The sequence below is a fragment of the Eublepharis macularius genome, chromosome 9, assembly GCF_028583425.1.
Source record: "Eublepharis macularius isolate TG4126 chromosome 9, MPM_Emac_v1.0, whole genome shotgun sequence".
In the NCBI taxonomy this organism is placed as follows: domain Eukaryota; kingdom Metazoa; phylum Chordata; class Lepidosauria; order Squamata; family Eublepharidae; genus Eublepharis; species Eublepharis macularius.
Window position 1 is genome coordinate 57,280,346 of NC_072798.1, and position 25,829 is coordinate 57,306,174.

General features: G+C 43.7%; 1 protein-coding gene across 1 annotated transcript in view; it reads right to left on the reverse strand.

Annotated features, from left to right (window-relative positions):
- Nucleotides 1-25,829, reverse strand: part of SYT1 (synaptotagmin 1) — a 200,512-nt gene that overhangs the window by 88,362 nt on the left and 86,321 nt on the right. The window contains exon 5 of the mRNA XM_054988878.1: nt 19,820-19,987. Coding sequence (XP_054844853.1) covers nt 19,820-19,987 — 168 coding nt within the window. The remainder of the gene's footprint in view (nt 1-19,819; nt 19,988-25,829) is intronic.

Sequence of the window (25,829 nt, forward strand, 5' to 3'; positions counted from 1 at the left end):
AACAAAATCTCCATTCCTTTTCATGATAAATGGAGTGATTTCTTCATATTTAGTCACATTTACATTCTGAAAAACTACTCTGAGCATCCAAATTTTCTGAAACTACAAGGAAGATTCCAGCAGCTGGGCCTCTTGTTACTGGAACAGTCTATGTTCACATAAATAGTGCCAATTAACCACCTACAGTAAGAAGATTGATCATTCTGACCATAATATGCTATTGAGTCATCCTCCACCAGCCTTCTCCTTCTAGTATTCATAATTATTTTAACCACTGCTAGAAAGTGTTTCTACAAAAGGGAGGGGAAGCACGTAGCTGAAAATAAAGAGATAAACACCATTATGATGAGTTGAAAATGCCACTTCACGGTCATCAGTTGCAAAGTGATTACAATCAGCTGCCTCTTACAGAATGAGATGCCACGGCTAAAGGAACTTGCAATGGGAGCTTAACAAAAAGATGCTCGTCCATTTAAGCACATAGGAGGTCCACATCTGGAAACTGATTTGCCCTTTGTTTGAATTAATATCTAAATATCAACTCCCAATTGAAATCTAATTTCTAGATCAAAGAGAAAGTAATTTTTAAAAAGCTACACCCCCCCTCAAGGATGAAAGAATGGTATCTTCTATTCCCCCCTCCTACAGACATGTATTCTTGTATTCAGTTGCTAGTAGATTTTAATGATTGCATCTCATTGTGTTCTCCACTTGGCTTTTCCTCAGCTCCTGCCTGATCACATTTCTAAATGTCATTCACGTTTATGCAAGCAACTGCGCAAAACAAAATTAATTTAACTCAGAATGGCACATTAATATTATTACTTTTGACAGCATGGAAAATGTATTAACTATAACATGGTGCAAGGCTCCTCTTGATAAGAACAGTTTTAAGTGCAACACTGAGAGGAAATGTAATACATTCAAAGGATGTTCTTTTTGGATTATCAGGCATTACAACAAGTCAAATCACCAAAGCCTCCCATAATTATAGTACAATTATATGGCTATTGTAGAAAGTCTAAAAATAATCTTTGTCCTGTTCTATCAGGACATTGCAAGTCATATTAAGTTGCTCTAACCTGATCTTTAAAAACTCTCTTGTAATAGATGTATATAAGCTTTTAATGTTTAGTTAATGTATTTCACCTTATCAAGAGATTGTCTGTGAATCCAAAAGTGATTATATCAGAGACTGGAAATTACACCACCTATCTGATAATGCACAGGCTAAACTCACAGAAGCAAGATAATAAATTTTTTATGGCTGAATCAGTGTGAGCAAATCTTTCCTTCCAGAACACCTACTAAACTATACTACACTGCTTTATAAATCAAAAGGTCCCTTACTCTGAAAACCTTATGCATATTACCTTATGCAACTAGACTAGCATATGTAAGAGATGATTTAGCAGAATTGATGTTATGAGAACAATCAATCTGAACCATGCCTGTGATTATTTATTTAATTACAAACATTCTTTGAAAGGTTCCAGGGTGAAACCTTATACTTGAGCTATTGAGCAATAATCACTTATCTTCCTCTGTCCCCTTGTAATTGGTTCCATTGGACTTGCTGGGCCTCTGAGTAGATTTTGCATCAAGTTCTTCATGGCTTCCTGCATATAATCCAAGAACTGCAAAACCGTAGTAAATTGCTGTAACTCAGTAATGCTGAAAATAGTCATTCTGCCATAACATATTAGTGTTGAAAAGGGATGTAAGATGCGACTAGTCCCTATTTATAGCAGGCGTTTTGTTTATCGCTCCGGCAGGGCAATGGCACAGCATGAAGATCTCTACCACTGCCACTAATGGTAACAGAAGACCTTATGTCTCTGGGCTTTGGGGGTTCAGGACAAGCAAGAATTGCTCAGTTTTGATCAGATTAAGTCTATGTCTTTTGTTCAATCAATATCTATTGGTAAGAGAAGGCAGCAGAATCAGGAAAACTTGCACCCTGTTCTTTTCCACAACACTGGCACTCCTCACCAACTTAATGTCTACATTTCTCTGTGCCTTATTAACATATCTCAAATTACACTCTGGAATAATAAGAAAATAGCTGACAGATCAACAATCCAATGTGTGGTAATGGAGGAAAGGAAGACATGGTAAGAATAACACAATTATTCATAAATGTTAATAAGCTTCCCCAGTTGTCTCTAATAGCTCAAGCTGCCTTTATGCTCCTGTCTCTATGGATTAGTGAACCTGTCAACTTTATTTTTCATTTCAAAGATATGCATTATGATTGTCTAATAAGGGTACTCAATGAGTTCAAAGCAAGACACAAAATGGGCTGGCCCCAATCCTGGATGTGAATCTTCTCACATTGCAAGTTTACCACTTCATAGGAAGTGCCAACTCTCTGATATACAATTTCACTGCCCTTACAACTATCTCCAACTTCTTCCTGCATCTCCTGCTGCCAACTTGCAAATGCTATGTGAACAACATTAACAACAGAAAACAATGGTGGCATCAATGTGTAGGAATATGCCTTCTAATCTTCCTACCTCTATTTTTTTTAAAAATGCTGCCTAGATGAATATTTAGATTTAATTCAAAAGAATGCATTCTTCTGACAAAGAAAAAATAGGACTATTTGAAAAATAATGTTATCACTCTGCCAGAGTCATACAATTTGTAATATTAAAGGCATATGACCCTTGACTACTGAATAGAGGTGAGCATGGTCCAGAAAACAGATGAAAATTTTGCACAGTCTGGCCCGGTTCGTGGTTCGTGAACACACAGTTCATGGGACTCACCTTTTTCATGAATTTTGGTCCATTTGGGCCAGTCTGTTGATCCGTGGGTCCAGACATCCTAGCAACAATCTATCAATTTCCTATGCAATGGAGGCGACGTCTGCAGATCTTTTGCAGACCTTAAAAACTTGATAGGCAGCTCTGCCTGCCAAGGAGAGAGCTCCCATTCTGCAATGGAGGGGTGGACATTCTGCAGCCAATCTTAGCCCTCAAAACCTTGATGGGCAGCTCTGCCTGCCAACGAGAGAGCTCCAATTCTGCTCTATGGAGCAAGAAGCAAGAATGCATTCCCTAGGCAACGGATGGGTGGACGTTCTGCAGCCAATCTTAGCCCTCAAAACCTTGATAGGCAGCTCTGCCTGCCAAGCAGAGAGCTCCCATTCTGCAACAGAGGAGTAGACATTCTGCAGCCAATCTTAGCCCTCAAAACCTTGATAGGCAGCTCTGCTTGCCAACCAGAGAGCTCCCATTCTTTTATATGTGAGCAAGGAGCAAGAATTAATTCCCTAGGCAACGGCTGGGAAGGTGTCTGTGTGGTGAGTGAGGGGGCTCTTCCCCCACCCTTTTCTGTTTGATTTTGCCTCATTGCAACTTTTTGGTGCTGCTAGCCAAAGCAAGTCAATTGGCATTTGCGACTCCAGTATTTACTGGAGGTTTCCTGGGGTGACTGCTTTAGGGGTCTGTAACTCAGACATCCAAAAAGCAATCTTGACCAAAATTGGAGGGTGACTGGAAGAGGGGCTGCTGAAGATTCTCTGTGAGTTTGGGGTCTATAGGCATGACAGGGGCAGAGCCAGAGCTGCTGGAAGTGACAGACCACAGACCGGCAAACCAGTCCGGGAATGTGGCTGGTCCGTGAAAAGTTCACAGTCCGTGGTCCGTGAAAATTGATGGACCATGGGCAGGAGGTCCATGGGGTTTTCCCAGTCCATGCCCACCTCTACTACTGAAGGGTTTGAGCTGCCACCAAAAAGAATTTCCAAAGAGGAACACAATGTGCAACTGTAAAGAAATGATACTTGCATTTGTAAGAACATTATCATATTTTATTAGAACATCCTGTGTGCAATATGTCCAAGCTGATTTTTTCAGTTATGGTTTCTCTCTTTTTTCATTATTATTTCTTAAAGTAAATAAGTAGGGAACAGGTGGCAAGACTACTGAAGATTGACAGTTCTGGTTCTGCTACTGGATGGACATTAGGAACTGCAATCTGGAATCAGATCCCAGAAAATAAGCCAACCGTTTGCTAAAAACAAAACCAAAGATAACACAAGATGTTTTACAGACAACATTTTTATCTAGGAATAATTGCATAACTTTGTTGGTACTCTAGTCATCTTTCTTCAAGCTAGTAGTGAAAATAATGTATCTCCTCAGCACTTAAAACATGACATTTTAAAATGGGAAGGTGTAATCTCCTCCTGCTCTTTGCTAGGTTTGATAGTGTGCCTTATGTAGAATGGCGGCTACACAGAATCAAATTCATTTACTGGATATTGTTGCTAATGTGGCCCTTTCCCAGCCAGCAGAGTCAGGTGTATAAGTCGGGGGCCATCCTTTGCCTGCCCAACAGAGGAAGAGGCAGGAAGCCTCTTCCCAGCCATCTGGGCCTCTGAGCTAGAGGCAGAGCCAGATGCCTTAAAAGGCGGCTCTGCCCCTTAGGCTCCTGCAGTTGCCTGAGACCTGAACTGCCACTCAGAAGAGACAATCTTGGTCTTTATAGATCCATTGCCTGATTCAGTATAGGGAACCTTCACGTGTTCATGGGCATGAAGCTGGTTTATTGCTAGGTGTTATATATGTCTGTCTACATATCTGCCATGAGTATTTTCTGTGCTCTGTACTCTGTACTGATCCTCTGAGAGTATGTGAAGTTGCATATTGGTGGCCTATTTGGCTGCGAGTTGCTTATCGGGCAGGTGCTTCCTATGGTGTCTACTTTTGTTTTCGCAGCTGCTCGAGAATGTGTTCTTGAGTTCTGGCTTGAGCCTGGAAACTGAAAATGTCTTCATCTCTCTTCCAGTTCTTCTCTCCTCCTGCCTCACCCCCCCCCACTTCCTGGCTCTTTCATGCCAGAATCCTAACTGTCCAAGATGCAGAGCTCTCAGTATCTGATGAAGGGAGCCCTGACTCTCAAAAGCTCATACCCTGGAAACCTAGTTGGTCTAAGGTGTTACTGCGCCCAAATATTGCTCTACAAAATACAATAAAACTCAGTAACCCAGCTCTCCAAAGAAACATCTGAATTTCAAACCACACCAAAAGCCCTAGAAAATAAAACAGACCTCCTAAGAACATAAGAATGCAAGAAGAATCTTGTTGGATCGACTTGTGGTTCATCTGCTCCAGCTGAGTTATTCTGAAGGGTCAACAACAGGGCATAGAGGCCAAGACAGTAGTATCCAGAGGTTTACGGCCTCTGAATGTGGAGGTCCCCTTTAGTTACCGTGGCTAGTAGCCAGTGATGGACCTATCCTCCATGAATCTGCCTAATCTCCATTTAAAGCTGTCTATGATTGTGGCCATCACCATATCCTTTGGCAGTGAATTCCATATTTTTATCATTCATCATTAAGTTAAGAAGTACTTCAATTTGTCCATCTTGAACCAATTTACCTGGGTGCCCTTGAGTTCTAGTTGGGAGAGGGAGAAAAAGTTCTCTGTATCCACACATTCTGTTCTATTGATAATTTTATAAACCTCTATCATATCCCTCCTCAGTCATCTTTTTCTATACTGAAAAGTTCCAGAATATTTAGCCTTTCTTAATAGCAAAGGCGCTCCAACCTCTTAATCATCTTGGTTGCTCCCTGCTGTACGTCTTCCAGCTCTGTAATGCCTTTTTGGAGATATGGTGATCAAAACTGCACATGGTATTCCAAATGAGGCCACACCATAGATTTATACAGGAAGATTCCAACACTGGCAGTTTTTAATTTCCAAACCCTTTTCTAATAATCCCCTGCATGGAGTCTGTCTTTTTCAGTGCTGCTGCACACTGAATTGACATTTGCATCGGGCTGTGCAATAGAACTCCAAGATCTCTTTCCTTTTCAGCTTCAGCAAGTTTAGACCCCATCATTATAAATTTACAGTTGGGACTTTTTTGTTTAATTATGTATCATCTTACACTTGCCTACATTGAACTTCATTTGTCACATTGTTGCTCATTCACCAAACTTAGAGATGCTCCAGGAGCTCTGCACAGTCAGGTTAGGCTTTCATCATTCTGAAAAATGTTCTGTTATTGCCAAATTTGGTTGCCATTCTGTTCATGCTCACCCCCAATTCCATGTGTTCTCTTGATCCTGTTCCCAGACAAGTTTTTATCTCCTGCTATTCTTCCCTTACCAAATAATCTGCCTTCCCCCTCTGTTTCCCTACCGTTCAAAGATTTCACCTTTTCTCCCATTCTCAAATAAACATTCTTTCGCTAATCCTGCCCTGCTAACCACCACCATATTTGCCTTCTACAGTTTCTCTTATTGTTTTGGTCTTTCTTTTTGAACTTCTCTTGTAACCTGCTACAACTCAGCTTTGCCTTTGCACTCACTCTACTGGAATTGTCTTGACAATCTCTTTATATGAGAGCAATGTAGTGTAATGGTTAGAGTGTTATACTAGGATGTGGGAGACCCAGGTTCGAATCCCCACTCTGCCATGAAAGTTTGCTAGGTGACCTTGGGCCAGTCACAGGCTCTCAGCCTAACCTACTTCACAGGGCTGTTGTGAGGATAAAATGGAGGAGGAAAATGATGTGAACCACTTTGGTTCCCTATTGGGGAGAAATACAGGGTATAAATGAAGTAAATAAATACATATATTTATATTTATAGAATACATATCCAAACATGGATACTCTGTGCTCATGCTCTTTGATTCCTCTGATGTACTTGATACAGTTGGTTACCTTGTTTTGCTTAACTTGTTCATCTCTAAGTTGCCATGACTGTTGTCAGGTTTTCTTCCTACTCTTACAGTGAAACCTAAGCAGATTTACTCCAGTCTAAGCTCAATGGAAATCACTGGGCTTAGACTAGAGTATGTCTGCTGAGAATTTCACTGTTAGTGTTTTCTGAGGAGGAGCTGTTCCTCTGATTTCCAACATCTTGTTTTCAGCCCTCATGTATTCTTTCTCTAAACACTAACTCTAATAAGTTTATTTTTGACTATTGGGTTTCTAACCCTCATAAGCTAGTTGGTTTAGCCCAGTAGGGTGGAGTCAGTATCTGGAGCCAGCTGCTGAGGAAGAGGCTGGTTTTATGTGCTCTTATCACTTTGAATAAGGTCATTGGGAACACACTGTATGTGAACAATAGTGAGTAAAAGAGGTGTGTGTGTGTGTGTAAGTTATAGATAATTTGGTATTATTACTGGAATCATTATTATCGCAGGGCTGTAATTCCTAAGCTGGAGACAGAAGCCTGGGTTCCACTTTGTCCTATAATCAAGGAGCAAAGAACTGTGCCACTTGGTGGAATCTGAAAAGTTGGACATTACTTATCCTGAAGCAGTTTCAAAAGACAACCAGTTACTTGGCTGAACTTAAAGATGTCACAGCTTGCTATTTTGTGTTCTTTGTTGCACCTGTGTGTTTGGTTTAAAAAAAAGGTAGATGTATTGTTCTGATTGTTGAAAGGTTTGGTTTTAAAGAAATTTCTTAACTTATATTTGTGTTACAAATTTGGTTTCTAAATTAGCCCCACAGAATCCAAACAAAAAAAGAGGTTATATGTTCTTTGTTGTTTTATTTTGCAGTTGGGACTCATGCTGGGCCTACAGGAAGAAGACTCCCAAATCAGAGTTTTACGGCAGTTCAAGAAACTATGGGCTCTTTTACACTCAGTCTTTCCATCGTCTCAGTACCTGGTTCGCATCCCATGTTTTCAGCGGTTTCAGACTACTGAGGCAGTCTCAGGATGCGACCACGCTCTTTGTCCGCTTTTTCTCCCTGTGCACATAGTGTGACTTTAATTTTGAATCAGCTGTCCATTCACGCTTGTTGCAATTAATGTCAGTATGAATGTGTCTCTCGTTTTTCTTCCCCCTCTCCTCGTCCTCGCCTTTTGATTGGTCAGTGCAGATCCCAAAGTCGCTCCCATCCTTAGCTCAACCCTGCATGCATTTGCGCAATTACATTTATTTTTAAATAGATCAAATACGCAGTAACGTTTCTGCGTTGTTTATCTTTCCTCCATAATCACACTTAATGGAGGAGCCCGGCACACTTGCACTGTGAGGCTGGGCCATGGCCTGGAGCCGCATCGCTTTGCAGGGCTGGGCAGGGAGGAGGGAGAGGTAGCAACGTTCCAGCCCACTCACCCGCTGCTGCACCACCCCGGAGAAGCCGAGTGTGCTCACTCTGCGAGGCTGGGTGGGGGGAAGAGGCAGCGACGCTCCAGCCTGCCTGCTGCCGCGCCACCCTGGACAAGCTGGGTGTGCTCACTCTGCAAGGCTGGGGGAGGGGGGAGAAGAGGCAGCAATGCTCCAGCCCATCCACCTGCCACCCACTGCCCCAGAGAAGCCGGTGCGCTCACTCTGTGGGGCTGGGCGTGGGAGGGGGTCAGGAAGAGGCCATGAGCTGGGGATTGAACCTGGGACTTTTTGCATCCCCAAACAGATTGCTCCCTGCAAGGAAATTCTTTTGGGGGAGATACAAGGCCAATGAACTAATGAAGAACACAGGGAGGGGTGGGATTTTGTAGTAAAATGAAGAAGCAACTTTACATCATCACATAGTTACAGCGCATGCTCAAACTTAAAAAAAAGAGTGACGTTACATCCCAAGCCCACAAAGCCTGCAACTGGACTGGTACCTGTTAACAAGTGTAAAATGAAAAAAACAGATGCACAATCGAATAGGCAGCAGATAGTGGGGTTTCGGTTTCGGTTTCTCAGCCATGCCGGACGCTCCTCTCGGCTGGTCCGGGAGGAAACGACCGGGCACCCTGACCGGGCGGCTGATCCGCAAGGATTAGCCCCCAGGACTCCCAGGGAGGGAGCCAGGGTCCGGGACGCGGCGGGAAGAACTCCCCGAAATCAATGCGGGGGGGGGGGAATTGCCCGTTTGTCCCTATGGAGGCCGGCAGACGTGCGCGGCGCCTCGAGTGTCGCCGGGCAACGAGAAACGGCAAGTAAAAGAAACAGGCGGAAGCCTGTAAACAAGCGAATCCCTTCTGTTCTACAAGCGTTTGTGAAGGAGAGGTTGATCTGAAGAAGACTCGCTCTTCCCCTTCGTTGAGTTCCAGAATTTTGTTGGCGCCCCCCCCCCCAAATGGCAGCAAAGAAGCAAAGTCCCGCTCTCGGTAAGTCAATCTCGGCTACCTTGCAGAAGGGGGAGTCGCTCGAAGAGTTGGTGCGCAGGGCGGTGGTGGAAGCTATAAAACCCTTTGTTGACAAGCTGAACGAAACTGATCAAAGGGTGGGCTTAATTGAAAGCGAGGTGAAAACCATTAAGGCAGCAGCGGGGGGGGGGCAGAAAAGTCTGCTCTGGAAAGTGCGTCACTTGTGAAGGCTACAAAAAAGGAACTGAAGTTGGTGGAGAACCAGCTGATCGGGCTACAGGTGGAACGAACGCAGACAATTTTGCGTCTCCAAAACGTGAAAGAGGAGGAAAAAGAGGATCTGTGGGAGGTGGTCTCGGAACTATTGGCGATACCCGCGAGGACGACTAAAGAAGAGGTTAAAAGCGCCATTTTGGAGGTCCGTCGGGCTTCTTCAAAATATGCAACAAAGCGACAGTTGCCTCGTGAGATCATTATTGACTTTTCATCTAAAAAGATTCGGGACACCATCCTATATAACTCATACAATGCGGATTTGGACTTTATGGGTTTGAAAGTCAAGATTTTGAAGGACGTTCCATTTCTAGTCCGGAAACGGCGTTTTAAATATAAAAAGTTTGCAGCTCTTCTGAGGGACCATGGAATAAAGTACAAATGGTTATTCCCGGAAGGAATATGGTTCAGATATAAAGATCAGGCCTATAAGATATTATCAGAAGATCAACTAAAGGATTTTGAGAATAAAAACCCAGAACTCTGCTGCACCGAGAACGAAGAAAAGGAGGAGCCGGGGGGGGGGGGAGGAGGAGGAGAGCACCGCAACAGCAGTTGCACAGAGAGAACTGCGTCCGGGACCTAGAAGGGGGAGGAAAGTTTAATCAGAATTTGAAATGTTTATTCTCTGTATGATTAACCACTCCATCATTATCCTATGGAGCTATTTTTGTATTATGACAGTATGAAGGGAAACATTGAAGTGTAGTGTTTAGTGTTTGTAGTTCATTCCCCCCCTCTTTTCTTTTTCCACCCCCCTTTGTCCCTTCCCTCTCCCCTTTCCTTGTGATAGTCTTGTGTAGTGTTTTGTAGTTATGAAAAATAAAAAAATTTATATTAAAAAAAAAAAGAATAGGCAGCAGATAGTGTAAAACACATGGGTGCAAATCAGAAGCCACCGTGATCGGGTCAACTGCTGAGAAATAGTGATTTTGACTGTGAGTGTGAAAAGGGCCCATTTCAGCAAGCAAAGACTGTGGACTGCACAAAAGTGAATTCCAGAGTTATAAGATTTTTCACTATATAGCAAACTTGTAGTGAGTAAGAGGGGTCATGGGGAAAGGTGGAAACCTTGCCAACAGCTTGTGGTGCCTACTAAGCAGCGCCTGAGACTCTTGAATCTGTTCAAAGACAGGTTGAGTAAACAAGTATATTGGGAATCAACCTGATTTTAGATCTGTTTTCGTCTGGGAAGGGGACAGTAGGAATGAAGGCATGAAGAAAACATAAGAAGTACACTTCTGGATAAGGCCCATGGTCCATCCAATCCAGCATTCTGTTTCATACAGTGGCCAACCGGTTGTCCCAATCCACCTTGATTTTCACCATCCTAAATAATTTGGATCATCTACAAACTTGAACTCAACATTGCTTGCCACATATTCTAGATCACTTTAATTTGTTCATATAAGCCCCAGTATTGATATAGTGGTGGGACTCCACCATTTACTTCCCTCCCTGGCAAAAACTGTCCATTTATTTCTGTTCTTTGCTTCTCGTCATTTAACTTGTTTTTAAAAATCCATCAAACAGCATATTGTCTTATCCCATAATCGCTACATTTATTCAGGAGTCTTTGGTGAAGTATCTTGTCAAAAGTCCTTCAGAGGCCAACTATATAATATCTACCAGACCTCCTTTATCCACATGCTAGTCATGCTTCTCAAAGAACTCCAAAAGGTTGGTTAGGCAGATATGGCCACTGCCTTTTCCCACACTTCCACCTTCCCTAAACTTCCCTTCACAGGTTTGTGGGCTTCCCAGGCAGTAAAGGGCAGTACCACATGTTACTTATCTAACCTCCAATTTAGCAGGCAGAGACCCCTGGTCCAAATCCTCACAGGGTCGCCTCTCTCTTCACTCAAAGGCTCCCCTAGACAGGCAGCCTGTTCCCTCTTTTTACTTCCCCTCATCCAGCTACAGCCCAGGGCTATCAGGGAAAGGGAACTCAGAGTTTACTTTCTCTATATATGCTGCAACTGTTTTCTTAAATTTGGCCCATTTAACATGAGGTCTCTGTGTGTGATATTTTCCCTCAGCCAATGACTTCAAATCACCCACGTTTAAACAAAACAAAAACAAACTTTATTTACCAGATGGAACATAGGAGTGAATGGTTTTAAACTCATAAACATACTGGGGTTAAATAGGTTAAACGGAGTATTTCAATGTAACAGATTTACAGCCAGGTGTCGTTCTGTTGCCTGCCTTAGCAGCATCCCAAACCCTTCTCCCCTCTCTCACATTCCCCAATGGACTCTATCACTGTCCCAACATTCCACCCACTCATTGGTTGGTTCTCAGGAGAGGTGGAGCTGGAGCCAGCTCTGTTACAGCAGGACATCCCTTTGCAGAAGCCATGCAGAGTTTCCCTAACCAAGCTTTTATTCTCTACATGCTTATTAATTCTGTCTTTAACAGTTTCTACTAACTTACCTGAAACAGACATTAGGATTACCTGAAACAGACATTAGGATAACATTAGCTAATATTAGCTGCCTTGAGTGCTGTAAGGACTCTGGAGACTGGACTCTTTTTTAAAAAAAAATCAGAGCACTGAGGATGATTTTAACAATACTTGTTAGAAGATCAAAGTTTTGGTGTATGCCAGCCAGGTCTGGAGACATAATTATTTTTGATTTTCCCAATACCCCTAGAACTTCATCTGTCATCACTATACTTGGACTCAGTTCTTCAAACATCCTTCCTGAAAGCAATGATTCCAGTGTAGGTAAGAACCCTCATCTACTCCACAATGAAAACAAATGCAAAGAATTCATTTGGTTTCTCTACCATCTCTCTCTATCTTCTTAAAAGATCCTTTCACTCCTTGGTCATTCAGCTACCCAAATGCCTCCTTGGCCAGTTTCCTGCTCTCTGTACTTGTAACTTACATTTGTTTTGCCCAGGGGTCATTTCTTAGAAAAAGAGCTGGAGGAACTCATTAGCATAGCTCATTAGCATAACTCATTAGCATATACCACACCCCTTGCCATCACTGGAAGTGTAGGAAAGAAGACAATGGGCAGCCCCAGAACCAAACTGAGAAAAACCAACAAACCGGGGGTACACAAATCAAGAAATTAATTATATATATTTTTCCAAAGTGCAAGGTGCAAAAGTGCTATAGTAAATTTAACATGCATCATAAATACAATTACAAAATCACAAAGTCCATCCGTTTAGAACATGAAATCATCAATCTTCACCGTCCGGAATTCATTTGAAACTTTAAAGTGCAAATGCTGGATACAATGAAAGAAGCCGGTAGGTGGGGAGACTGTGCAAGGTGTTGTTCATTCACGGTCCAGAAATAGAATAAATACTTGAAAAAACGCCGATGGGAGTTTGCAGGCAAATTGTTATTAACCCGTTTCGTGAGTGAAAAAGACTCACTTCATCCTGGGCATAAAGATAATCAGACCGGAAGCATATCCAATTACAGGCACACGACACGTTCTCCCACTGCTTACAACAAAGAGATATTCAGTCCGTGAATATCTCTTTGTTGTAAGCGGTGGGAGAACAGTCTCTCTTGTAATTGTATTTATGATGCATGTTAAATTTACTATAGCACTTTTGCACCTTGCACTTGGGAAAAATATATATAATTAATTTCTAGATTTGTGTACCCCCGGTTTGTTGGTTTTTTTCATCACTGGAAGTGTGTCATTGGCATAACTGATTTGCATATGCCACACCCCCTGACATCACCTATCCTGGCTGTTTTGGACCCAATCCTGGCAAAATGGCAAAAAGGGGCTGAAAATGGCCAAAAAGGGGTCCAAAATGGTCAGGATTGGGACGCTGCTGAGTGGGAGAGTGATCCACCACCCGTCAGAAGCCCGATCCGGGCCGTTTCAGCCCCAATCCAGGCTGAAACAGGCCCAAAATGGCTGAGAGTCAGGTGGGCAGGGCCACCTGACATGTGACCTCTTTGGGGAACTACCGGAACTGCATTCCTGTGCATTCCCCCTCAAAATGAGCCCTGCTTTTGCCAGAACCTGTGCTGTGCTCACACCTCTACACCTCATTCACGCAAACCTTTCACTTTTGCGAGGAAGTCATTTTGTCTTTTATGGCTTTCTTGGGTTGTTAACCATGCTAACATCCTTTTAGACTTGGCGATATCTTTCCTTGTCCAAGATATGCATTCTATCTAACATCTTACTGTGTGCACTTCAGATGCTGGACTAGATACACTTTGGTTTGATCTAGCAAGGCCATTTTAATGTTCTTTGAGGTATTTATTGCTTAACACAACTCCGTTCTTTGATAAATTATGACAGATGAGCTGTCTTTCATTCAGGAGCATAGGTTCTCAATAAATTCACCAAGAAATATTCAACATCAAGTATTTCCTTATACTGTACAGCCTGTCTAAAATCATTATAGCAATTTACAATGAGAATCCAATTGCTACTCTTTTCATTACTGCGCTTTGTGCAAGACATTTATTTCTTTGTGTTTAATAAATAAATCCTGTCCATCATAGCTCCTGTACAAAGTGCTTTAAATGTCAGTTCAGCAAGTAGTTAAACTAAACTGAAAATACAACAAGATCTGAAAAGAGGCTAAATGGTTACTATGGTAATCTCTGACATGGTCTAAATTGGCATTTAAAAATTGGCAGGAGGAATGTGAAGAAAATGACTAAGCTTTCTTTTCCTTAGACTGCTCCTCCCAGTGCTTTGTCTTTAACCTTTTCAGAAATGCATCTTTTTCTATTGCTTTTGAGCACAATCCATTGAGGAAATTCTTCTGTGCAAACCTATTGAAATGAATTTCCTACTGGCTTATGCCCTTTATAAATTAAAATTTGCAATGGATACATTCTCGATAGGAGAACAGCCCCTGGAATACATCTTTGAGTCATTTTTAATTCATTGTTATTACTTACACAATTTTCTGTTACAATTTTCTGTTACTGTAACAATTTTCTGTTACAAGATTTTGATCACTTTTAAATGCCCAATGAAACCTTGCTTTTGTACAAGCAAATTTGTATGGCCTGTTATAGCATGTCCCAGTCTCATTTTATAGCTTTCTGTAGAAAGCCATGGATAGGAAAAAACATTGAGCATCCGTACTGCACTTCTGGATAAGAATATCAATACAGATTAGGGTTGCCAGCCTCCAGGTAGGGGCTGGAAATCTGGAATTACAACTGGTCTCCAGGCCACAGAGATAAGTTCACCTGGAGAAAATGGCTACTTTGGGTGGTGGAATTTATGGAATTATGCCATACCAAGGTCCTTTCCCTCCCCAAACCCCACTTTCTCAGGGTTTCTCCAGGTTTCACCCCCCCAGATCTCCAGGAATTTCCCAACTCGGAGCTGGCAACTCTAATAGAGATTCCCTTTGCCACTGCCTTTCTACTGTAATCTGTTTTTTTCAATCACAGTTCCCTCATTCATGTTTCTGACCCCATTTTCAACAAGCCACTCACTAGCCAATGGTTACTTTTCTCGTGCTCCATTTTTACCAATTCTTTGCCTCATTAAATCTGATTCTCCCTAAATGCCATACAAGTGGCAATGACATCCAACACTGACAAAGCTATATAGAGTAAAGTAAAAATGGAGTTGTGACTTGTAGCTCAGGTTCACAGCAGCCTGGTCAGTATCCAGGACTCATTCTTGCAGTCTGGTGTAGTTCTATGAAACTTTCATAGAAGAGGATAACAAATATGTACATAGCCCTTCTCATCTTTAAAGTACTTTACCAACATTTTAGGGAAATTGGAAATGCTGTAAAGATAGTTGTCGAATTTGCTTGAGTCATGGGATTCAGAAGGAAGCCTCTCGTGTCTCATTAAAATCCCATCCTTTGATTTAATCCCTGATCCTTTTAAGGAAGTGTGGTGGGGAACAGAATTTTAGTTAGCAGTGGAGAAGGTAATCAATTTGTCAGATGTCTTTCCTTCTCTGTGGTTACATCTTGCTTATTAGAAACATGTGCTATTATGTTCAGAAAGTGAATACGGTGTAAGATAGGAACGTAGACAAGAGGTAGACTAAGGTCACTCTAAAAGATGAAGCAAAAGGTCATGACTGTCATTCATGAAGGATTAAATATAATTTCCTTCAAGGTTACAAGTGAAATGTTAAGCCTATTTCAAGGGCTCATTTCTCATCATATAATTGCCACTTTTTTACAAATAATTTTTATGATTTCTCTTAGCGAAAAGTTAAAACTTGAAGAAAAACTAAGTGAAATGCTTCATAACAATGTGCATTATTACAACTGAACAGACTATCTGTGAATTGGGTTTTCCATTACAAATGTTATATTCACCAATTAAAATAAAGTGAAGTCTGTTATAAAATGTCTTCACAGTAATTGAACATAATTACATTTGTTGTATAATTTTGGATGGGATCCAGTTGCTTAGGGTTTTTAAGTCTATTTTAATTATGCTTTTGTTGTAATTAGTGGGCCAGGTTGTGGTACTGTGCTGATGAGCACTAACAAGATAAACACATGCCCACTGTTGCACATCTGGCCTAAGCAATCTCCACTTGAATCTTTGCTGCATTGTTTTTGGTAGCTCTGTGACATTTTATTCTGTAAACAAGCAAGGCTTGTTGTTGGACTGTGTAAGCCATGAATCAAAGACAATTTAGCATGGAACTGAATAGTTAAAGCACAACTCACATCACTCAAATACATAAGCATAGGATGACAGGATTACAGGACCATCTATTCCAACACCACGCTCTAATTCCAAATCTCCCACTTATCAGACAAGATCGAGCGTGTTCAGGGTGGTATGGCTGTAGGTAAACCTCTCAATTATCAACCCACATTCATGTTGCATATTAACCCAGCTTAAGTCATATTATTACAGTTTATCAAAAGGAGAAAACAGAAGTGAAGAAGGAATTCCTGTTGGAAGAGAATATAACACAGGGTCAGTATTCTTCCAGTGCTTCTCAACACCATTGTTTCATGGTGACAATAGCTAGGATTCTCTCTTGAAGGGAGAATACAAAGACCCAGAAACAGAAGGATCCTAAATCAAGACCAGCTCAGGAGAAAGTAGTCACTGTCAAGAAACACGTCTTGTTTAGTCCATTTATTAGCTTTTCTAAATCTTTGGTTCAGGCTTTTGGGCTTAGTTAGGCCACAGGAAAAGAAATCTCTGGAAACTAATGGTGCTTTTGAGCTAGCTGTTCTCAGAGAGATAAGATGGGACACAGGTGTGGGTGAGATCATGGGATGCGAGGGCTTCAAGGCCATAGACCAGGAGGGAAGGATCTATATCCATTAGTGCAATGAACATGGGAAGGGGCAAGTTGCTCTTATTGCAAACATGACCCAGTTGCAGAGGAAGCTGGATCAGGCGATGCTGCAAGCAGCTTGGCATAAAGCAAGGGAATTCATTCTATTCTGTGCATGCACTGTTTGCTGTTTGTGGATATTAGCTGCTTACATGCAATTTTGAGCTTTTGAACCTTGGACCTTTGATGTTTTGCTGGACTATCTGGTTTAACCTGACAAGGTAACATCTGTGTTAGGAAACAAAAGCCTGTACAGTATCATACAGTACATATTTAGTTATATTATATTCTTTCCTGTCTTGCACAGTTTCTCAAATTGTAATCTTTTGCAATCTTCTTAATTATATTTCTGTAGTGTTATTTGAGTTTTGGGGCATCTATGTAAAACCAGTACCTTGGCCTAACTTGGCCACAGCTACCAAGTAATTGTTTTTGTGGAACTCAACCTGCAGGCACCAAACCTGGCAGGGCTGACTTTTTGTTTAGCACCCAGTAGGGCTGGAGAATGTTTCTTGGTCTCTAAACTTAGAATTAGTTGAGAGGGACTGGTGGTGGCTCCCATTATTCTGGAAAGTAGGGCTGCCTGTCCCCTGGTGGGAGATCCCCTGCTCCCAGTTGCTGCCTCCTCCACCACTCACCTGGTCAGCAGGGGTGAGGCCTGAGGAATGGGTCAGGGAGGCAAAAAACAACCCAGGCCAGTACATAGTGGGCACACTTCTCACAAGCATGATGACATCACACCCAGAAATGATGTCATCGCACCATGCCAGGCCTCTCAAAAGGTGAGTGCCAGGTCTCCCCTCCTGCCAGGAGGGTAAGAAGACCTGGCAACCCTACTTGAATGTGAGGCTTGAGGTATTGAGTTGACCCCCTTCAAGTATGTGGGACCCAGATCATGAAGGGCTTTAGAGGTAAGCCCCAGTGCCTTATACTGGACCTGGAAACACATAGGCAGCTGGTGATGATACTTTAGAACTGGTGTAATGTGGTCACAGTGGATAGCTGCAGATAACAAACAGGCTACCAAGTTTTGCACCAACTGATGTTTCTGAATCTTCTTCTAGGGATGTACCATGTAGAAAGCATTAATCTATATGGGTTACAAAACTCTTATGCCTCTTTTAGTTATAAATAAAGTATATTTTTTAAAAAGAGAAAATGCTAAACCAATCTAACTATATGTCATGACTATCAATAAATTTTCTCAAATATCAATCAAAATAAATTTCAACTCAACTCCCTGGTTAATGTAAAGAATGGTGATTCCCACATTTATTGGCTCTTCACTTAGATGGCTTTAGCACATAATCCAAAAGATGAGGGGGCAAAAGAAACTGAAGGTTTACTTCATTTATGGCAATACCTTAAATGCATTCAAACAAATTGCTTCAACATAAAGACACCTCATTTCCATGTTGAACAGCTTCAGATATAATAGAGGATGCAAGCAGTGACTACAGTCCACTCACAACATGATGATGATTATTTTTAGTGGAAGCCCTCTTCTTTATGCATCATACCTGAAATGTCTTCATTGCGTGCAAATTAAATTAGAATGCGTGGATGTGCATTAGTATGGCAGTCAAAAATACCAAAGAAAAAGATGAGGATCATGCTAGTGCCTTATGCCAAATGAATTAAGCAACATGTAAAGACTAACCAAACTGAGATTTCTAAATTGCTTTTCATTAAGTATGCTCTAGCCTATGAATAATCATGCCACCAAATGGTGTAGTCCTTGTAATTTGCCACAGATAGACTAACAAGGCTCTTACAGACTAAGAAGGCTATCCTTATAGAATACGTCATATGATATATAAATGTTGAGAAAAAAGTTACCCTAGTTTCACCAGTTTGCTGCTAGCCAATTTGGGATAAATTGCAATAACACACAATAAATTTAGGATAAATTGCAATACATAACAATAACAACAGAGAAGGAGTTTTATGGGTTCCTCAGGAAAAGAAAAATGCCACCAACAAAAATAATCTACAAATGTGCATATTCACTGTCATGTTTGTGCCTAATATTGGCACTTTTGGATCATGGCTAAGATGTCTAGGGTGGGTAGGCATCAATATAAAATAATCTAAAACTGAACACAGAAAGCTCTTGCCCAAAATCTGTATTCTACGCACAATGATGTAAATTATCCAAATGTACACCTTTCCATTTATGCCCTGTATAATCCAAAGGATGAAGAGAAGAAAGGCACATGTGCATGGTAAAGAACCAATGAAGCATTTCTTGCTACTTTCTTACCAGTAGTTCCTACTTCCAAAGAGAACCACAACTTTTAAAACTGTACCGTCCTTTCTTTGTACTCAGCCATAGCCTTATAGCAGCAGTGGAAGCTTTTGCTTGCAGAATGTGGGTAGCATCATGAAATAAGTAGTTTGCAGGACTACAGTGCCATTCTAAGCAGTTACAACTAGAGATAGGCACGAACCGAAATACAAACCAAAATTCAGCACGAACCAGGCTGGTTTGTGGTTCGTGAACCAGCGGTTCATCAGAGCCCATTTCTGACGAACCACCATGAACTTTAGGCTGGTTTGTTTGGTTCGGTTTTTGGTTTGTCACTGCAGACAGCCTGGCGCCGATCAATCAGTTTCCTAGGCAACTTCCTGCAGACCTTCTGATGACCCAGAAGTGGCCTTCTGTTGACCCAGAAGTGGTGATTTGCTGGCCTGGAAGTAACATTTTCATGAACCAAAACAAACTGATTTGTGAACCGGGGCAGGTTCGTGAAAGTTCGTGGTTTGTGAAATGTGATGAACCATGAACCGCATGGTTCATTTTATTCCAGTTCGTGCCCATCTCTAGTTACAACCTTCTAAGCCCATTGACCTCAATGGACTCAAGAGTATAATTGTTCTTAGGATAGTAGTGTTAATATAGGGATGAACACACAAAATATTCAGATTTGCAATCATAATTAACATTCAACACAAATATTTTGTATTATTCAGGTGCAATTTTTAAAGGAGCAAGAATGATTATCAGGAGAAATAATAAAGGAGACAATATATAATACAGTTTTAAAAAGAGAAATATTTTTCAGTAGCAAATGTTTTTCAAATGTTTCTAAAATGGTTTATTATCTGAAACAGATGTTGCTGTGCAACAGAAAACACTGTTGGCCCAGTTACCCTAAGAAGACTGTATTGGTATGTATTTATACCAATTAATTTTTCCTACCTCTTCTTTTTCAGCACTTTGCAAATCCCGCCACTCCTCAGTTACATGACCAAAATCCACCGTATTCATTGCCACCTTGTACTCTCCAATAATATCGTGCTTGGAGAAGCGATCAAAGTCATATACTGCCATCACTAAGGTTTTTCCTCCCAGTTCAGAATACGGCACCTAAGAGAGGAAAAACAGGGAAAGAGAAAAAGCATGTACTGTAATTTCCACAGTAAATAGGGTTTCACTACAATGCAAATCTATTTCTTTGGTTTATTAGCTGTCATTCTCAGGAAATTGAACTAGAAAAAATATGAGATTTTCTTGAAAGTCATCTGATGTACTGCTTTGTAAAACTGGAAAACATCTTATAGAACTATGCAGAAGCTCAGTCGTCATGCTGAAGATCTGGCCATGTGTTCTCAACATCTGACTCCACCTTGAAGCTAAAGACCAATTATTTGTCCTGCAGATATACGCATTTTTGAAACTGCAGTATGTTTCTCTCAATAAATCATGCTGTCGTTCTCCGGAAAAGGGAGCACACAGACTGATGGGAGAGCAAAAAAAGTGGCTTTCGATGTCTGACACAGAGTAATTAGGGACTAGAAGTTTTCTTAGTGGCTTGGTTTTCCGTTTTACATCATGAATGTTGACACTCACCCTATGGCATGATATATCGCTATAACTCTTGACAGCAGGAGGCCAGGTTCCAGCTAGTTTTCCAGCTGTTCTGATGTGTTAAGGACAGATGCTTTAGATTAGAAGAATGGTCATTAGTCATGTTTTTAATATTCATGGAAAGTGATACAAGTTGAAGCAAGCTGCACTTCTGAAGTCTGCTAGGAAAACGGTTGCACTTGGCACGGTCACTTAGCATGGTCACTTTTAATAAGTTTCTTATTATTTTTCCAATAACATCTAAAAACCTTTCTCAACATTACTGTTTTTTATACAGGGAAATTCAAATGAAGCACAACGTTTGAGCATTTCTATCAGCCTTTTTGTGGTTTTTTCAGGGATGGCTTGAGACGTTCTGCTTCCTCAAGAACTCTCCTCCCATGCGGTCTTGCAGAATGCTGGAAGAGCTACAGAAGCAGTCTTGAATCTGTGCTCAGCAGCAGTAGCAAGGGTGTGAGGGCATCCTTCCTTCTGTTGCCCACCTTGAGTCCCAGGCAGCTCACCTTGGACTTGATGAGACAGTACAGAGGAGGTGCAGGCTCCGTCCCCCTACTTCTACTGCCCTGCTTGGGTCCAAGACAAAAGCAGCCTACCCAGCAACCCGCAGAGCAGCACATAAGCAGTCATCCCTCTGCTTCTATCACCTGGCTTGGGTCCACTGGGATTGCGAAAACCACGAAGGGATGGCATACAAAGGGGGGAGCACTCCCTGTCTCTGCTAGTGTTTGCCTTACACCCAGAGGGACAGCAGTGTCAGATCCAGTATATATCTTAACTATACTGACTCCATTTTCTAATGCTTTTAGTGTTTAAGTATTTTCTCCTCAGGTGCACCAGTTCCCAGGCAGCATTCCCACCAGAGGAGACTGTTATGTCTAACACCGTTCCACCAGGCATTGGCCTTGAAGGGGAGCAGCTTCCCAGGACTGAAAGATGTTGTTTTGAGAACTGTGGGGGGAGGCTGTTCCAGATGGGTATTGTTACTCTGTATCCTATGCTTGCTCTTCATTGGTAACAATGATCATGTACCATCCTGAGTCTCCTATTCAGGACAGTGGACTATAATGGACCTTTTCTGCAATAAAGCTTCCTTTGCCAGACATTGGACTTATTCTTGCTTCTAAAGGGAATCTTGCAGAGAGTACCTTATCTAGCCACAGTCTGACATTTTGTTACCAATCATGTCTGAGTCGGGCCCAGCGGAATCCAAGGTTGTCCCGGACAGGGATCCTTTGTTTGATCCGTATGCGTCTCCCGACAATCAACCGGTGCAAACCCAAGACTCCCAGGAGCTGGGAGCAACCGGGAACGGAACCGGAGCCTCCACTTCTACCCTGCCTCTCATCGACTTCAGTACTCGGAACGAGACCGAAAGCAACCTCGGGGCAAGGCCGAAAGCAACCGCTCTCCCCTTGATCTCGGTACCCACCCCGTCGGAGTGGGGAGCCAGACCCCGAGAAACCAGAGAGCGCCGGGCAGGTGGACTCCATCCACGAGTCTCGATGGACGGGCGCCGAAGCCTAGAAACCGTCCCGGAACTAGATAGCAGCCAACCATGGCGATATTGGAACAGGACGTTTGAGCAGATGGAGGGGAACACGTCTCGCCGCGGCGCCCTGAGTTGGGATTATTCCGAACTTGCTCCGTGGAAAGAGCCAACGGAAGTCCCTGAACAAAGTTGGGAGCAGATACAAGGTCGCACCTATGCGGTAGATACCAGCATCTCGGCCGTGACGGGTATGGCCAAGGGAATTCTAGCCGCGAGGTCGCGAATAGTCCAAGGGGACCCTCCTCCGTGGGGCCCCTTCTCCCCGGTGAGTGCAGTGAATGAAGGTTCCCTGAGCGAACAACCAGGGCCAAGTCGAATGCAACAACTTGAAGCTAAGCTGATGGATATGGAAGAAAGTTTGGCTCACGCCATTCATTTAATTTCCTCAATGGGGGCAGGAGAAAGACTGTCTCCGGAAGAGATGGCGATACAGATAGCTACCCTTCAAAGTGTCATCTCCTATCCGATGGAGGAAGTTCAGCAGCGGTCGTCACCTACCGGCGAGGGGGGCACCTATCCTGGCGAATCGGGAGAACAACCCAAGGAACTTCCCACACAGCGGGAAACTCCACCGAGAAGGGATCACCCGGTTGTGCCATCCGGCGAGACTCCCATCGAACCTCCTATCACGGGAGGGGATGTGCCGCCAGACGAGACCCCCGTTGAGAGGCCTACGGAAGGGGAGGAAAAGCCAAGTGATACACCGGTGATACCCCCCCATACTTCCCCTTTAACGGTCCGGCCGGACCAAGCGGGAGCACCCGCGGCTCCATCCGGGGAGGGAGCCCCTGATCAACCGCGCGAAACTGTTCCCGTCGGGCAACCTCCGGGAGATGGTCTACCAGCGCCAAAAGGCCAGCCGATGCTTCCCAAAACAACAACGCCTGGAGGGGCAAGCCCGCGCGGCCTTCCACCCATTCGGCCTTCGCCGCTGCGGCCCCTTCCGCTTCGACCACAACTAACCCCGCCGCTGCAGCCGATACGTTTGCCACTGGAACAGCCCGTAAGACCACCTCCGAACCAGCCGATGGGGCCTACACCACTACGACCCCACCAACCCACCCCTCCGCGGCCGATCATTACTCCGCCGCACCGACCTCAACCGCAAGCACCTCAACCGCTACGGCCAGCACCTCCGGCATTGCCACCAGCCAGACCGAGATTGCAGCCGCCTGCCCGACCCAGACTGCCGCCACCAGCCCAGCCGAGAGCACCACCGCCAGCCCAGCCGAGGCCGCTACCCCCGGATCAACCGGTGATGCCGCCGCCAGCGCAACCAGCACCGCCAGCACAACCGGGTCCCCCCATACCTCAAGTGCCATTGATGCTTCCGGCGGACTTCTACCCAGCACCGGCTCCGAGGCAAGACCTCCCAATGGGTTGGGTGAAACTGGACGCCACTTTTGATGGGGATACCTCCAAACTGGGCTTTTTTCTAGTGCAAGTCGTGCAATTCTTCAACCGGTGGGGACACCTCTTTGGCAGCGAGGCCAGCCAAATTGAACATCTCGGCTCCCGCTTACAAGGGAAAGCGGCGGACTGGTACGTAGGACTATATAATATCGGGGCCCCAGAACTCGATACTCTCCAGGGGTTGGTAGATGCTATTAGAGCACAATATGAAGACCCCTTAGAGGAAACCAGGGCCCGAACAGAACTGCAGGCCATTAAGCAGGGCAGCATGTCAGCGAGAGACTATATCACAAAATTCCGCCAACTGGCTGCCAAGTGCCCCAGGTGTGAGGAGTCCACAAAAATTATTCTGTTCAAACAAGGACTTAATCCGAGACTTTTGGACAGAGCCCTCATGCAAGACAATCCCCCTACGCTGTTAGGTTGGATTCAACTTGTTTGCGAAGTGGAGAATCGCATTTTAGAAGTCCGTTTGGTTGAGCAACAACAACAAACGGGACAAAGAAGACCATTGACCTTACAGAAGGGAGCTCGGGGAGCTGGCTACGCCACCCGTGGAGCGAGAGATGCTAGATGGCAACAAGGGCTGTGTTTGCAATGCGGACAGGCTGGTCACTTTGCAGCACAATGCCCCTACCGGCCTGTGCAAAGACCTCCGCTTCAATTACGGCGTCCAACCCTTGCTCCGTTCCCTACGCTCCAACGCCCGACTCCAGCTCCACGAGCCAACAGAGGCCGCGGCGCTTCCCAAAGGCCGGCCTCAGAAAGAGGGCTGGAAGCGGAAGAAGTTATGGAATTCGATCCCGCTTCCCCATCTGCAGAAGTCAATCCAGAAAGTCCCCAGTCGGGAAACGAGATGGATCTGTCGTAAAAGGGCCCAAACGACAGATCCGCCCCAAGCCCGTCCCTGCACGGAACCGGCCACCTGGGTCCATTTTATTCATGCCAGTGACTCTAATCAACCCAGAGAGAAAAATGCACATTCGGGTGCAAGCTCTTATTGACTCGGGTTGCTCAAGAGACATCATAGCCCCAGCTCTAGTCAATGGACTGGTCTTACCAACTCGGGATTTACAAAATCCAGTAATTTTTGAACAAATGGATGGTACCAACATGAATCCGGTCACGACTGAAACCATCCCGGTGATCACAGGCATGGGACAACATTGGGAAAAGAGGTCCTTTGTCATCAGCTCTACTGCCAAGTACCCGTTAATTCTAGGCAGTAAATGGCTATGTGATCACAATCCCTACATAGACTGGGCTCAAGGATGTATTACCTTCAATCATGCCAACTGTAAAATTCACCGTTGGAATCAAAACTGGGGCGAAGACCCAACTTGCAAAGAAAAGGCCCTCCTCACCCAAGAAGAAGTCAACCAAATACCCGAACCGTACTGGCCTTTTCTAAATGCCTTCTCGGAGGAGGAAGCTGATACTCTACCCCCGCACCGACGAACGGACTGTGCGGTGGAAATTTTACCCGGAGCCTCATTGCCTAAAGGACGACTCTATCCCATGAGTCTCCATGAACGTGAAGAGCTCCGGAAATTCATCGACACCAACCTCCAACGAGGGTTCATCCGCCCAGCCTCTAGCCCCCACGCCGCTCCAGTTCTCTTCGTGAAAAAGAAGGATGGGGGACTCAGACTGTGCACGGATTTCCGGGGACTAAATGCAGTGTCCACCAACAACGCCTATCCTATACCACTCATCCGAGACCTTCTCAACGTCGTGGCCCAAGGTAAGATCTTTACGAAATTAGATCTAAAAGATGCCTACTTCCACGTTCGTATAAAGGCAGGGGATGAGTGGAAAACCGCGTTTAATACGCCCCTCGGACAATATGAATACTTAGTTATGCCTTTTGGATTGACGGGAGCCCCGTCTGTATTCATGTCCATGATAAACGAAGTTTTACATGAATTTCTGTACAAAGGGGTGGTAGTGTACCTTGATGATGTTTTAATTTATTCTAACACCGAGGAAGAACATGTTCAAATGGTACAAAAGGTCCTGGCCACCTTGATGAAAAATAAACTGCCCATCAAATTGTCCAAATGTGAATTCCATAAAACCGAACTCACTTACCTTGGGTATTGTATCTCACAAGAGGGGTTGAAAATGGATCCAGCCAAAATACAGGCGATCCAGGATTGGCAAACACCCACCACCCGCAAAGAACTGCAATCCTTCCTGGGTTTTGCCAACTTCTATAGAGACTTCATAGCAAATTTCGCCCAAATCACACTCCCCTTAACAGAATTGCTGAAAACCAAAGATAAAGGGGACCAAGCCAGAAAACCTTCTGCTAAACTACAATGGACCCCCGATTGCCAAACGGCCTTCGAATGCCTTAAAAAGCAATTTGTAACGGAA